This window comes from Diorhabda sublineata, chromosome 3 (assembly GCF_026230105.1).
Source record: "Diorhabda sublineata isolate icDioSubl1.1 chromosome 3, icDioSubl1.1, whole genome shotgun sequence".
NCBI classification, from domain to species: domain Eukaryota; kingdom Metazoa; phylum Arthropoda; class Insecta; order Coleoptera; family Chrysomelidae; genus Diorhabda; species Diorhabda sublineata.
The window spans coordinates 12704851-12717534 of record NC_079476.1 but is presented as its reverse complement, the minus strand read 5'-3'; the positions used below and the strand labels follow the sequence as shown (position 1 = coordinate 12717534).

The 12684-nt window shown below is 30.7% G+C and overlaps 1 protein-coding gene across 1 annotated transcript in view; it reads right to left on the bottom strand.

The window, feature by feature from the left end:
* Positions 1-12684, bottom strand: part of LOC130440979 (neurobeachin) — a 747233-nt gene that overhangs the window by 269427 nt on the left and 465122 nt on the right. Inside the window, exons 14-19 of the mRNA XM_056774400.1 lie at positions 10018-10270; positions 8022-8409; positions 6853-6989; positions 5587-5903; positions 3576-4396; positions 1796-2424 (exon numbers count right to left, since the gene is read on the bottom strand). Coding sequence (XP_056630378.1) covers positions 1796-2424; positions 3576-4396; positions 5587-5903; positions 6853-6989; positions 8022-8409; positions 10018-10270 — 2545 coding nt within the window. The remainder of the gene's footprint in view (positions 1-1795; positions 2425-3575; positions 4397-5586; positions 5904-6852; positions 6990-8021; positions 8410-10017; positions 10271-12684) is intronic.

Sequence of the window (12684 nt, the reverse complement as noted above, 5' to 3'; positions counted from 1 at the left end):
AAAACGTTTTTGTTTGAACTGATGTAGAGTTCGCATGGTCGTGGTGGACAATGATTCGGCTTCTGCGATTGGTTTTCCTGATTCTTTCGAACACTTCTGACATACAAATGCACAAATGCTGTTGTACCATTCATGCGCATAAAATTTTTGTTGAATTTGGCTCGTCTTGAAAGAACGATACAGTCGATTGTTGTTTAGTTTGGAGTTTATATGCATACATCCATGATTCATCATCTGTCACTATCCTATAGACGTCGTTTGAAGCACCGCAATTGAATTTTATCAGCATTTCTTTGAACCAATCAACACGAGCTTTGTTTTGAGCGATTGGGAAATTATGCGGTATGCAACGCGAACAAATCTTTCTGACAGGTGAATGTTCATGCAATATTGAATGTATGTGCGACTACGATTGAATACGGAAAACGATGCTCAATACGATGAGACGAGATGTTCCATCATTACCAAAAGTCGAAGCGAGTTTATCGATACTGAGTACGTTCACCATTTAAAATGTCAAACTTTATAATGGTAATGTCGGATTTAATATATCCACGTCAGTGTTGACATATCTCAAACTCAAGTAGCAGCCCTCGTACATATATTAATACCATACAGAACAAGATTGACTCAAGAAACACAAAATTACAAAAAGTAGCAGAGTATGAGGTAGTAGTGAGTTTTATAATGAACATCAGCATGTAGTTACAGAAGTAGTGCATAAGTGTTAAAGCATCTCGGAACGAGAATAGATACTGGAAGAATGGGTTTACAATCCCAAAATATTAAAATAAGGGGATCCTTCAAAGAAATATCATAATTATAAACAACGATTAACAGCAATAATTTAAGAAATATGAACACAGCATATGGAGAAAAAAACCGAAAAACATATGAAATATCCATCATAATACAAATATCAGGAAAAAGTAATGAATATAATAAAAATATCATATTTTGATACAATAAGATAATAATTAATAGAAGATGTATAAATTAAAAACAGCATGAAAACTTATAAGATTAACAGACACGACTTTAAAAAAGTCAGAATCCAAACAATAACTATAAAAATGTCTGCTACAGTAGGGCACTGTCACGAAATGTGTACTGGTTATTGCATATACGATAATACAGTTTGGACCCAAAGAAAAAAATAACTTTGAAATGTTAGAGAAGAGAAAAAAAGGGCTGAAAATCATTTTAAACCACGTACATGCATTGTGGAAAATAAGAAAATCAGAACCACAAGACTAGAGATAGAAGATGGAACATTTAATTGTATAGAAATTATATAGAATAGTGGATATTAAGTTAGAAATCAAAATAACTCATTTTTCCAAATACATATCAACAAATAAGTAAAAAGATCAAAATGTGTGATAACATACAGACTAAAACATTAAATTTAGTTTAAAAAAAACTGTGTAAATTTGATGAAAAAATGATACAAATGACATATGGCAATAAGCAATGCAGCAGTGAGGAAAATAACAAAATGGAAACCAAAAGTAGAAAGGCCAACAAGTAGATAAGATGATGAATAGTTGAGGAGGTACACTGAAATATCTGAAAGAGAGTAGGGATAAATGTGGCTGGGTGCATTATAGAAGTTTGACCTAGTTGAAAAACAATTTGAATATATAGTCAAGAGTATATCGAGATAGTTGTAACTTTTTACAGCGATATAGGATATAATACAAGAAATAAATTAAAAATAGGAAAAAATTATTGTTCTCAGCTAAATAGACAGATTTTTGAAAATTTTGGCGGGTTGATCTATTATTTAGCTTACCAAATAGATTCGGATCAACTTGGGTAGATGTTGAAGCACTTCTGGGTCTCTTTTGTGGCGATAAGGTTTGATTACTAGATCCCCTATTATAGTCTCCAATCGGATTTTCAATATGGCATGTTGGTAAACTAACTCTTCTTTTTATTTCGTCAACTACATTTTGTGGACTTTCAGTTTGATTGGTGATTGGTGTTTCTACATTTGTAACAACAATATCTGTAGTAATTGCATTATTAGAAGCATCATAATGACTAGGATCACAGTATTGTGAAATCGTTGATATATTTTCAACCTGAGGCACTTCAGTTTCAGCGCCATCTGCTAATTTAGAATCATTATCACTAGACTGAACAATTGCTGCTTCTCCTAGACTAGATTCTTTTTTGGACGGCTCTAATTCTACGGACACAGCACTATTTTCAACAATTGGCACAGCTTCAGAATTATTTTTTAAAAGTACTACTTTATCACTAATATTTTCATCAACAACAACGTCACTTTTAACGTCTTCATTCTGTTTTATAACACTTTTAACAGTTCTTAATTCATCATCACACTTGTCAGTCTTCTCTGTAGATTCTATTTCAGTTTCTTTCTTTTCTACGATTTCATCAGTTGGTGTTAGGTACCTTTAAAAAATTAATGAATAATAAATAGAGCAAATATGTGTCTTTCGAATATTATAGCTCAAATGTTGAAAATCTGATTTAAGATACAAGACTGGTTAGATATGAATATGGTATTTTCTACATTCTCCGGTAAGAATTGGATTTAAGTAAAAGGTTCTTACAATCTGGATAATAATTCTGTATTCAGAATTTATTTGAGTGAAAGTTATTAAAATAAATAAAATTGTGGAAACAAGCATAACACAATAAAAAATAGAATTTTGAGGCTGACAGATGAATTTAGATTCATAAATTTCTAGTCATGACTATATCACTGAAACGAAGTTTCTATTCAAATTATAATTATTCTCGCTTAATAATATGCTAGTGATATAAAAATATTTGAAAGATTATTGAAAGCCTTATTTTGATCAATAGTATATTGACGATTACTTTAAAAATAAGATAGTACAATTAGTACATAAGATACTGCAATGCAAAATTAATGCATAATTTTAAAATTAAAAATTATTATATCTCTTCCGAAGAACGTGACTTCTATTGACATTTTTGTCGAATGCTCGCAATTATGATATATTAAAAGCATTTCGTATATCATCAAATTTTACCCGACCGCAGTTTGGATTTTTGTACATTTATAAATGGTTTACACTATTTAAAACTGTGTATTGCTTATCCTTGTTCTAATATCTACTGCTTTAAAACGTTTTATGGCACATTTAAAGTTAGCTTTATAGCTGTGTGTTGATCTGTCTGACTCCATATTTCTACCAGTTCTTGGTTTTAGGTGAAGGTAGTTTGGTTTTATCTGTAAGAACCATATTGTCCCACAAGATCTTATAGGCCAAATCACAATTGCAATTTCGCCTTATTGAAGTAAGTCTATAGGTACTACTCTTGTTAATGTATTATTATGCATTAATATTATTAACAAAATTAGTTCCACATCAAGTGGTTGTAAGATATTTATTATAATACCTCAATTCTCGTTAAGTATTGTAATTTTTAATATTTATGTATTTATATGCGATTTCCAAAACTCAGAGTATTAAAAAGGCATATATTTTGGTATTTTATTATCAAAACCCCACAACAGTCCAATTAATTTTATTTTATGTATGCATTAATAGAATAAATCTGTTAACCCTTACCTCTCAGATAAATCACTATCCGGAATTTCTCTTTCAGGATTTGAACTTTCATTTTTAAAACTAGGAAGAGATCGATCTTGCTCATTATTTACCGCCTCTATCGTCGTTTTACATTCTTCTACTTTTTCTTCCACATTTATTTTATCCCTGTCTACTTCTGGAATGTTATTCACAACCTCCTTGATAGCTTGAGCTATTTCCTGATCTTGCAAGACAGGAGAATTACTTCTCAAATTAGAATCAGAGCAAACTTCAGAATGTGCCTCTAGCAACTTCTCCGATTTCGACAATATTTCTTGAAGGATCTCTTCAATTACTTCGCTTTTTTCGTTTGATATTTTGACCGGACTACCAAAACTGGGACTGCTCTCTGTATGTAAACCATTACAGATTGGAGAATCTCCACTTCCCCCATCATCTACTTTAACCGGAGAATCTTGTGAATATGGGGATTCTTTACTGATTTTACCGTCACTAAATATGTCACTAGTCCTGGAGTCTAAAGACACTAACTCACTATCTTCATGCTTAACAATATAAGACACGGGGCTGCCATCCGATAAAGTAGAATTGTAATCACAACTACATACTTGTTCTGATTTATCATTCTCATTAAGTTCAATTTCTTGAAGGGAGACTCTGGAATGTTGCCATCTTTCATTTTCTGAGTGACATCCATTGGGTCCTGATTCATGCCAACCAGAAATTGTACTGATAGGATGCTGTTGTCTTACTAAAGGGTCAGTTATATTATCTGCCCTATGCATTTCATATCGTTCATACATTTGAGCAAATTGAAGTTTAAATTCTTCATAAGAAACCTAAAAATATATCAAAATTATCTTATTTATGTTGGCAAGTTGCTTAAATTCAAAAGTAAAACAAGAGACTGCAATGTGGAATGAATGTTCATCTAAAAAAACTATCAATCTATTAATCGGTAGAAATAACTCTATACAGAAATATTGGACGGGAAGAAAATTGAGCCATTAAATGAAAAGGTTCTCATTGAAAGTGTTAGCCAAATAACAAATAATGCTATAATTTTTCTAGGGCCTGTAGAGTCAAAACAAATGTAGAATATATCAACAATATGATACAAAGATTTCTTATATTTTTTTAAACAGGTAGCTGGAATTTTCTATGAAAATGCTCAGAAATACTGTAAATTACAGCTTATTCTATAGTTCTGGTATATAAAAAGCAAAAACATCCACTCACCTACATTATCATAATGAAATAGATGAGATGGTGATATATTTAAAGATTATTTTCACTGTATCTCATTGAAACAGATTTCTTTTGTTTGGTAATTCTATAGGGGTGTGATCATTTTTTTCTATATTTTTAGTAAATTTATAAGAAACATAATAAATAATAAAAACCTTATTAAAATCTCTAGGCTGATAGAGAGTCCTGCAGTTAATATAGAGTTACATAGATACCTTCGAGATGAATGCCTTATAATGGCTAAGGAATATGAAAGTTTGGGAAAAGAAAAGAATTTTCTGGAGAGGTGAGTCCGATTCTTTTAACATCATTTTTTAGAGTAAGTTATGGAGACGGTTTAGTAATAGAGCGAAGTGGTGTGAGTTTTGAAGCTCGATTGGATTCGGTTATAAGGAGCTCACTAGCCATGACAGCCGTTAAGTACATAACATAAGTCATAGACATACCTAAACCCAGTTGAGCATGTTTGGTTGACTCCTTCAAAATTACAGTAGCCCAGTTTTAAATGAGAAACGGAATCATACCCACCAGGCTTTCATTCAAATCTTAATTGGAAGCGATGTTTTGCAATTTGTTTTCATTTTGCTCTCATTATGTTTGATGTCAAGTTTTTGTAAAGTTATTGTTATCACCACAAATCACAACTCAAATTTACATTAAAAAACGTTTTCATCAAAATATTATGATATATTTTTTACTAATTTGATCACATAGTGGTAGATTTTTTTTTACCACTCTGAGAGTAGATATACAGAGATAAAAATTTGAAAAATTAACTTACTTTGGAATGTACGATAGCCAGTGTATCAACCCAGACTCGCCAGCCCCCATATTCATATTTTATTGCATGATGAAGAAGCATCCTGAATAAAGAATATACCATATCAGAAAGTTTTTGTTCTTCAGTGTTTTTTGGATGAATGTAAGCCATAGCAATCAACCATTCTTGCCATACTGACATTTGCAAAACTGTTCTTCTATTCTCCCTATTATTATTACATAATAAAGTCATATCTGATAAAAACAGTTTCTTTACATCCAACAGTTGTTCTGTTTGCTTTGATTGCCGAATAAGAGTAGCTACTACTTTCAGGATCACTAAAAAAGAATTTTACATTGATGCGTTATAATTATTTGTTGTATATACCTTTTTAAAAATATATAACTGTTGCCATATTATTGAACTTAAATGTTTGGTTCATTATTTCTACAATAATCTTATAACACAAATAGTTTTGACCTTCAACTAAGTTTAATTTTTGAACCATACTGCCATATAGTGATTTTAACAGGATTAATGCTTTTCAAATCAAAATCAAATAGGATTATTCTTATTCCCTTTTTATTCGAATGTGAATGTAAGTAAAATCTAAATTCTTGTGTAAATTTCAATGTGTTATTATTATGAACTTGTTTTTTATTATACAGTACTGAAAAACATTTTGAGCAACATAGAAATATTAATGTAAAATCTTTAACCAACTTCATTATCCCTAAAATAGACCAGTGTAAATTTCAATAGATGTCATGAGAAATTACAATGAACTGTTCCTCTTTGACCCTACTTTGTTATATTTTGATAACTTCCGAGTAAAACAAAATAACAATTTTTGTATGACAATAATACAAATACGTAAACTCTTGTGTTTTGCCAGAATGGTTTAAAAATAAAGTAGTTTTCAAGAAATTAAAAATGAAAAAATCTTATTAGTTAACAAATTAAAAATGAATTTAGTCAATTTTTAGAGTGTGTTAAAAAATACGACAAATATTTGTTGCTTTGTTTTTGATTCATTGATATTTAGTTGGATATGTGTTTTTTAGTGAAACATATGAGTTCCTGAAGAAATGAAGACAATAATTATGATTTTATTTAGTCGTATACTTATAGTAACAGCATCATTGTAACAGTTAATACAACATTTCTTTGGGACTATCCAATAAATATGAGCCTATAAGTTAGTACAAACAATAGTCTTGGACTGATAAAAAACTTTTGAAAGAAGCGTTTTCCTTTAAGTAAAATATTTGAAATGATTTAACTTACTAGGATTCTCCAATCTAAAATGGGATTCTGGTTCAGGATGCCGAGTGTATAATATTTGTTGGCTGATGTGTTCTGTCATAATTTCATATAGCACGTTATACGTTGGCAAAGATAAAGTATCTTCATTCAACAGTAACCTAAAAAGTGATATAAGTTAACGATGGTACAGTTCATAGTTAGGTTAGTGGGTGGTCAGGGACCGTTGCGGTTATAGGCCTTCTGAAACGCTCGTCGTGTCCCACTTAAAAATATTAAAAGCCGATGTTTATTGAAAAGCTAATCAGACACCTTGGCTTGAATTATTTAATACCAGAATGCATCCTATGAGGCTTCTCCTAGTGTTTGAGCCTCTAACTGATGACTTGGTCTGTAGGTTCTTCTTCCTCTAAGCACCAGTGGCATTCGCAGGCATATTAAAATGTGCCTTTACTTGTCTTTTACCAGGTGTTTCCATTCATCTCTGCAGAATTTATCTTACAAGCACAATAAATAGAGATGTAATAACTATACATTCAACTAAACCAAGAAAGGGTTTTGCTGATCTCAAGTGGACAGCGAATCAGTCAAGTTGTTGCTAAAGTGACTGGGCATCCAAATAAACTGGATTTTGCAGCCAGTGGATTTCATAGTAGAAATAAAGAAAATCGCAGAATATTAAAGAGTTCATGGAGTAAATTTTGAGATTAAGCATATAGCTCATTTATAAGTACGACAAAGAACAGATTTTTATCTTCATAATCGCTAGAATTTGGATGTATAGCGATTATGATATCATCCTTAAGTAAAACTCATATATCTTTCACTTGGGCCACACATGGCAATTAGGTCAGGCAGACTGTACATTTGGTAGGGAGAAAGAAAAGTATATGTTTTTATTAAGTTATTTCGTGTTGAGAATACGAACTATAAATATCAAAATATCCATCGATTTGCATTTTTATCACTTAAAAGCCTGAAATAATCAAGGAATGTACAAAAAGTGAAGATTTTTCAGTAAACAGCAGAATAAATAAATCTCATATTACATTATTATAATTGTAATGTGAAATTATTTTTAAACTGTTTTTGAAAAAAAATTTCATAAATTTTGAATTATATGTATTATTCATTAATAGAACTTTCTGGAATATTTACCATACTATCTTAAAATACAACTAGGAGATTCTTACCTTTCAGCTAATAATGTGTATAGATTGTAGGGACTCATTACATCATATTTACGTTTATGAGTGCTCCGACTCAAGAAAAATCCAAGTAGCTTCAACGCTTGGAGGCGAATAAGCTGGCTTTCTGAAGCTAACAATTTAAAAATAGTTCTGACGCCGCACTTTGTATCGAAAGCAGGAACCATGGATGATGGATGTTCAGACATAAGTGATATAAGCATTTGTAACACATCATGCAAGTTTTCGTCTTCATTAATTGTTGTGAGGTAGTTCAAGATACTTTGTAACTCGTCATCTTTAACTCCGTTACCGACCATTATCAGCTGCTTCAGGAACAAAAGAATATAGGAACGTATAGCTAAGATATCCTTCTGTGCTGGCCTGGGACCGTCTGGAATAATAAAATGACTGAATATTCATAAAGACAATTTATGTGGTATGAAATAAATTTTGAATTAAAAAAAAATACCAAATAATTCACGAAAAAGTAAAGGGGAATAAAAAGGTCAATACAATCGAGATTTAGAAACTGTAATCAATCAATCAATAATTAGGTTCTATTCGATGTAAAGTCCAATCATAATGTTGCTGAAGTAAGACTAATTATAAAACATGTTACATCAAAAAGTTTCCTCAAAAAGACAGAGGAATGGATACATCAGAAATTAGATTTTTGACTATATTACAGAAGCTTCATGGAACAGTACTTATCATAAATAAAGTATTCATTTTTTAAACATTAGTAAAGTTTTTCACAAGGTTAGATACATAAGCCCACTAAATATTATTTTCTTTCAAAAAATAGAATTTCAACGTTATCAGTTGAAGATTCTTATTTTAATCAATTATTTTTTGTCCCAATATCAGAATTCGGAATTGTATTGTAGTTTTAAACGATGCTTTAGAAGAATTTATAAGTTTATCATACATGGAGTGTGGCAATTCCTCAAAAATGCTTGTAGAATAATTAGGAGAGTGGATACTATTGTCAAATGTTATCAGACAGCGAAATGGCCCAGTACGAAAAGCCAAAGGAATAGAATGGGTGAGCCCGATAACCAGGGCCGAGATTGTCACCCAAGCTTTAAGAGATTGTTTTTCATCTACAAGTGCAATAGTAACTCATTAGTTTGCAGAAAAGGAAAGGGTCCTTCCAATGTTCACAATGTGAAGTGTTAATAGATGGATAAGAAAGTTGGGACCTTTTTATACTGACCTTGTTTGCCGTTACCTTTAACTGGTGAGTCTAACCCTTACGTTTTTGTTAAAAAGCATATACTTGGCATTGTTGGAATTATAGTACGGGCTGCCATTACTTATGGTTCAATGTCATGGTCTTTGTGTTTGTCAATGGTAATAGCAAGCACCTTGATACATTTAAGACATACTTAAACCTCATCTGATTCGTTACCTTAGCACACTTCAATGTCCAACTGGCAAACCTTGGATTATTTCGACCTGGCTCAAATTCACATCTTACCTCAACCCCCAAGATCTCTGAATTCCCAATTGCACACATGTGGGACTTATTAGATAGAAGATTAAGTAATTTCCAGTGTTCTCCTCAATCTCTTTAATATAAGAGCTTCCATACATTACATACATATCATAAACTCCCTAATATGTATGGCATTTGTTTTTAATATTCGATCTTATTACAAACGTCCAATGGCAGTAAGAAAAAAGTGTACATAATGAATAACGTGATTGAGATAATAAATCACAAGCAGATTATATCTTCAATATTTAATTACCTTTTGTTGGAACTATTTGAGGCTGTCTATATAATACAATGGAAAACAAATGCGTCAAAACAGGAATTAGGTAAGCAATATTGTCGGAGACGATATAATAAGTCCTCATGTACCCAGGAAATAGTCTTTTATTTTGATGTTCAAAGTTCAACAGTTTCTCCACAGCAAATATTTTAATTCATTTCAGCAACATAAATAAGTAAAAGACAGATCATGGTTATGTAACTATAGTAAACAATTCTTACCTAATCCCTTGGGCGATATACCGCTTTTTGCTCTCGGACTTACGACCCAGTAATAATATTTCAACGTATGAACTGTCTGGAGCACAGTAGACACTCTTCTAACGTTGGAATATATTTGGGTGTCAGATAAAAATTCAGTCGCTAAATATGAATAGAGCCGACTTTGCACTGAAGCTGGTGTGTAGATCCAAAGAGCAGGATTGAAGAGGACATGGTCCAGTAACTGCCATGTTAGGAATGAAAAGCAAAACAACTAAATCAAAATAGTTCACACTGTTCCTGTACTTACCCATTCACATGTATAATTTTTTTAACAATTTCTGATTGATATTTTACATCTTATAATTCGTTAGCATCAAAGTAATTACTTTTAATGTGTTAACTAACCTCTGATTTATCAAAAGTATGAAAATTATTATAAATAATCTTATTTGCCTATTTATTCTGAGAAACAAGAAAAACTTCGAGGCAATTGATAAGAATAATATCATTTAATGTTCTCAAGTATTTCCCAGTATAAATTTAGATCAATTAATGGAGCTATTTGTTGCCGTGGGCAACTAGAAAATGAGCCAATGTATCTGTGCTTGGAGCTATTGATCAATCTGGAAAGTATTGAACATAAAACTACTTAAGCACGATACGTTAAAGAATATCTAATTGAAATTTTATGACTTTCAACTTCGTGCATATCATGAAAAGCTTCTAAAAATTTCCATTGGTGCCCTATTTGACATAGAACAGTAGTTTGTATTACCTTTAATTAGTGGGGAGATGTAAGATTGAAGAAAAAAATCATGAACAATATTTCAAATGCACCAATATTCTCTTGTTAAAATAGGAAGCAAGATCTCATGTGAAGTACTTTTAATTTTCTAGCAATTTTGGGATTTATTTCTCGGTAGCAATTTATTGCCATTTTTCATAAGGTATGTACTATGGCGAATATTTCAAATTTGATCATAGGGAAATCATAAATACAAAATTATTAACTTCGCTAGTACAAGGGCTAGAGAAATATAATATGGAATGTTTCTATATTTTTAATTAGTTTCCAAATAAAACTCAGAATAAATAGGGTTCCATAGAGATAAAAAAACAAAATACTTCAATTCCGTTTATGAATATACATGTTATGTTATGACCAAAAAGTTTTGAAAATTTTGAATGAACCACTATAAACCTATATGAAATATCTTTCAAATATAGGCACAAGTACTCGTAATTGTACATTATTCAATTCATGTGCAAAAGATCACCAAAAGATAAGGGACTCTCTGCAGAAGTCTAAAACGTCTTTTAATACAGAGATGTATAGAAAAAGTATACGTTGCCTTAGTGATAAATTGCGAGCTGTATTCAATAAAATAAACAATTGTTTTCTCTAATAAATAAATATGAAGAGATTGTGCACAATTTTCCCCAACATAACAAGAAAGAGGAAAAGCAAGTCATGTTGGAAAGAAATTTGCACATACAAGTTTTATTAATTTCTGTAACTTTCTGATCATAGAGAACATAACATCATCAAAATTATTTTCTCATATGCAAAATATTCAACGCTCCAATTTTCTTATGAAAACCTAAATTTGTTACTTCAAAATAAAAATCACTTTTGGAAAACTGCAAAAAGCAATTTAATAGATAAAAATGCAAAAAAATTGAGAAAGCTGAAAAATCTTACTAGAAATGCTTTGGCATTTGAACTACCAAGTTCATAGAAAAAGGCAAGATTGGATAAAAAATTGTACATGCATGGATATAAGTACAGTTCATAGTTGGGAATAAGCTTATGAATATGCATAACCATTATTTCAAATCCGAGTTGGAGAAAAATATATTATTAAAGTTTTTTGAAAGAAGGAAAAAAATTTCCTGGGATGAAAATGCCTTAAATTGATACTCAACTTCAGTTATTATACATAAAATAGCAAAGGAATAAAAACAATATTTTATATGTTGTAAATTTTCTTCCTCATTATGTGATTTTAATAAGTAGTAGAAATGATTATTGGTTATTTTACTGGATGTTCACAGGTCCTACTCCCTCCTCAAAACATCTCAATAGATTGATTAATGTATTAATAATAATTTTGTTCTACGATTCTCTTGTATAATGCATAAGCGAGGGCAAAAAAGGTAAAATACATATATTTTGAGTGATTTTACTTTTTCAAGGATATCTTCCTTTTTCTGAGAATTAAAAAGCAATATTATGTAATAATGTAGATTAGACCCATAGATAATTTTTCTGTAGTAGATACTTTATGATTCAATTTTTTTGTTATTAAAAACTACAATACGAGTGAGTCATAAGTGGTATGTCACCTACTTTTTAAATCATAGTATTTGGAAACAAATATTGGTAAAATCGTTGCAAAAAGCAAAGTAGAAAATGTTTATTGAAATGAAGAAGTGAGTTTTCATTGTATTCAACATTTCATTTTAAATATGTTAATGTCATAATAAAATACAACTGAAATAATATATTTCACCCAACTCAGTTCAAATACTTCCTGAAGTTTTGAAAGGAACAAAAACATAGCAGTTTAAGCAAGAAGAATTTGAACTTTCACAGTCACGACAAGTGAAAAATATTTGAAATATCTTTAATACTTGTAGAATTAAAAAGTGCAAATAGATTGAAATTATATTTCACAGCAATAA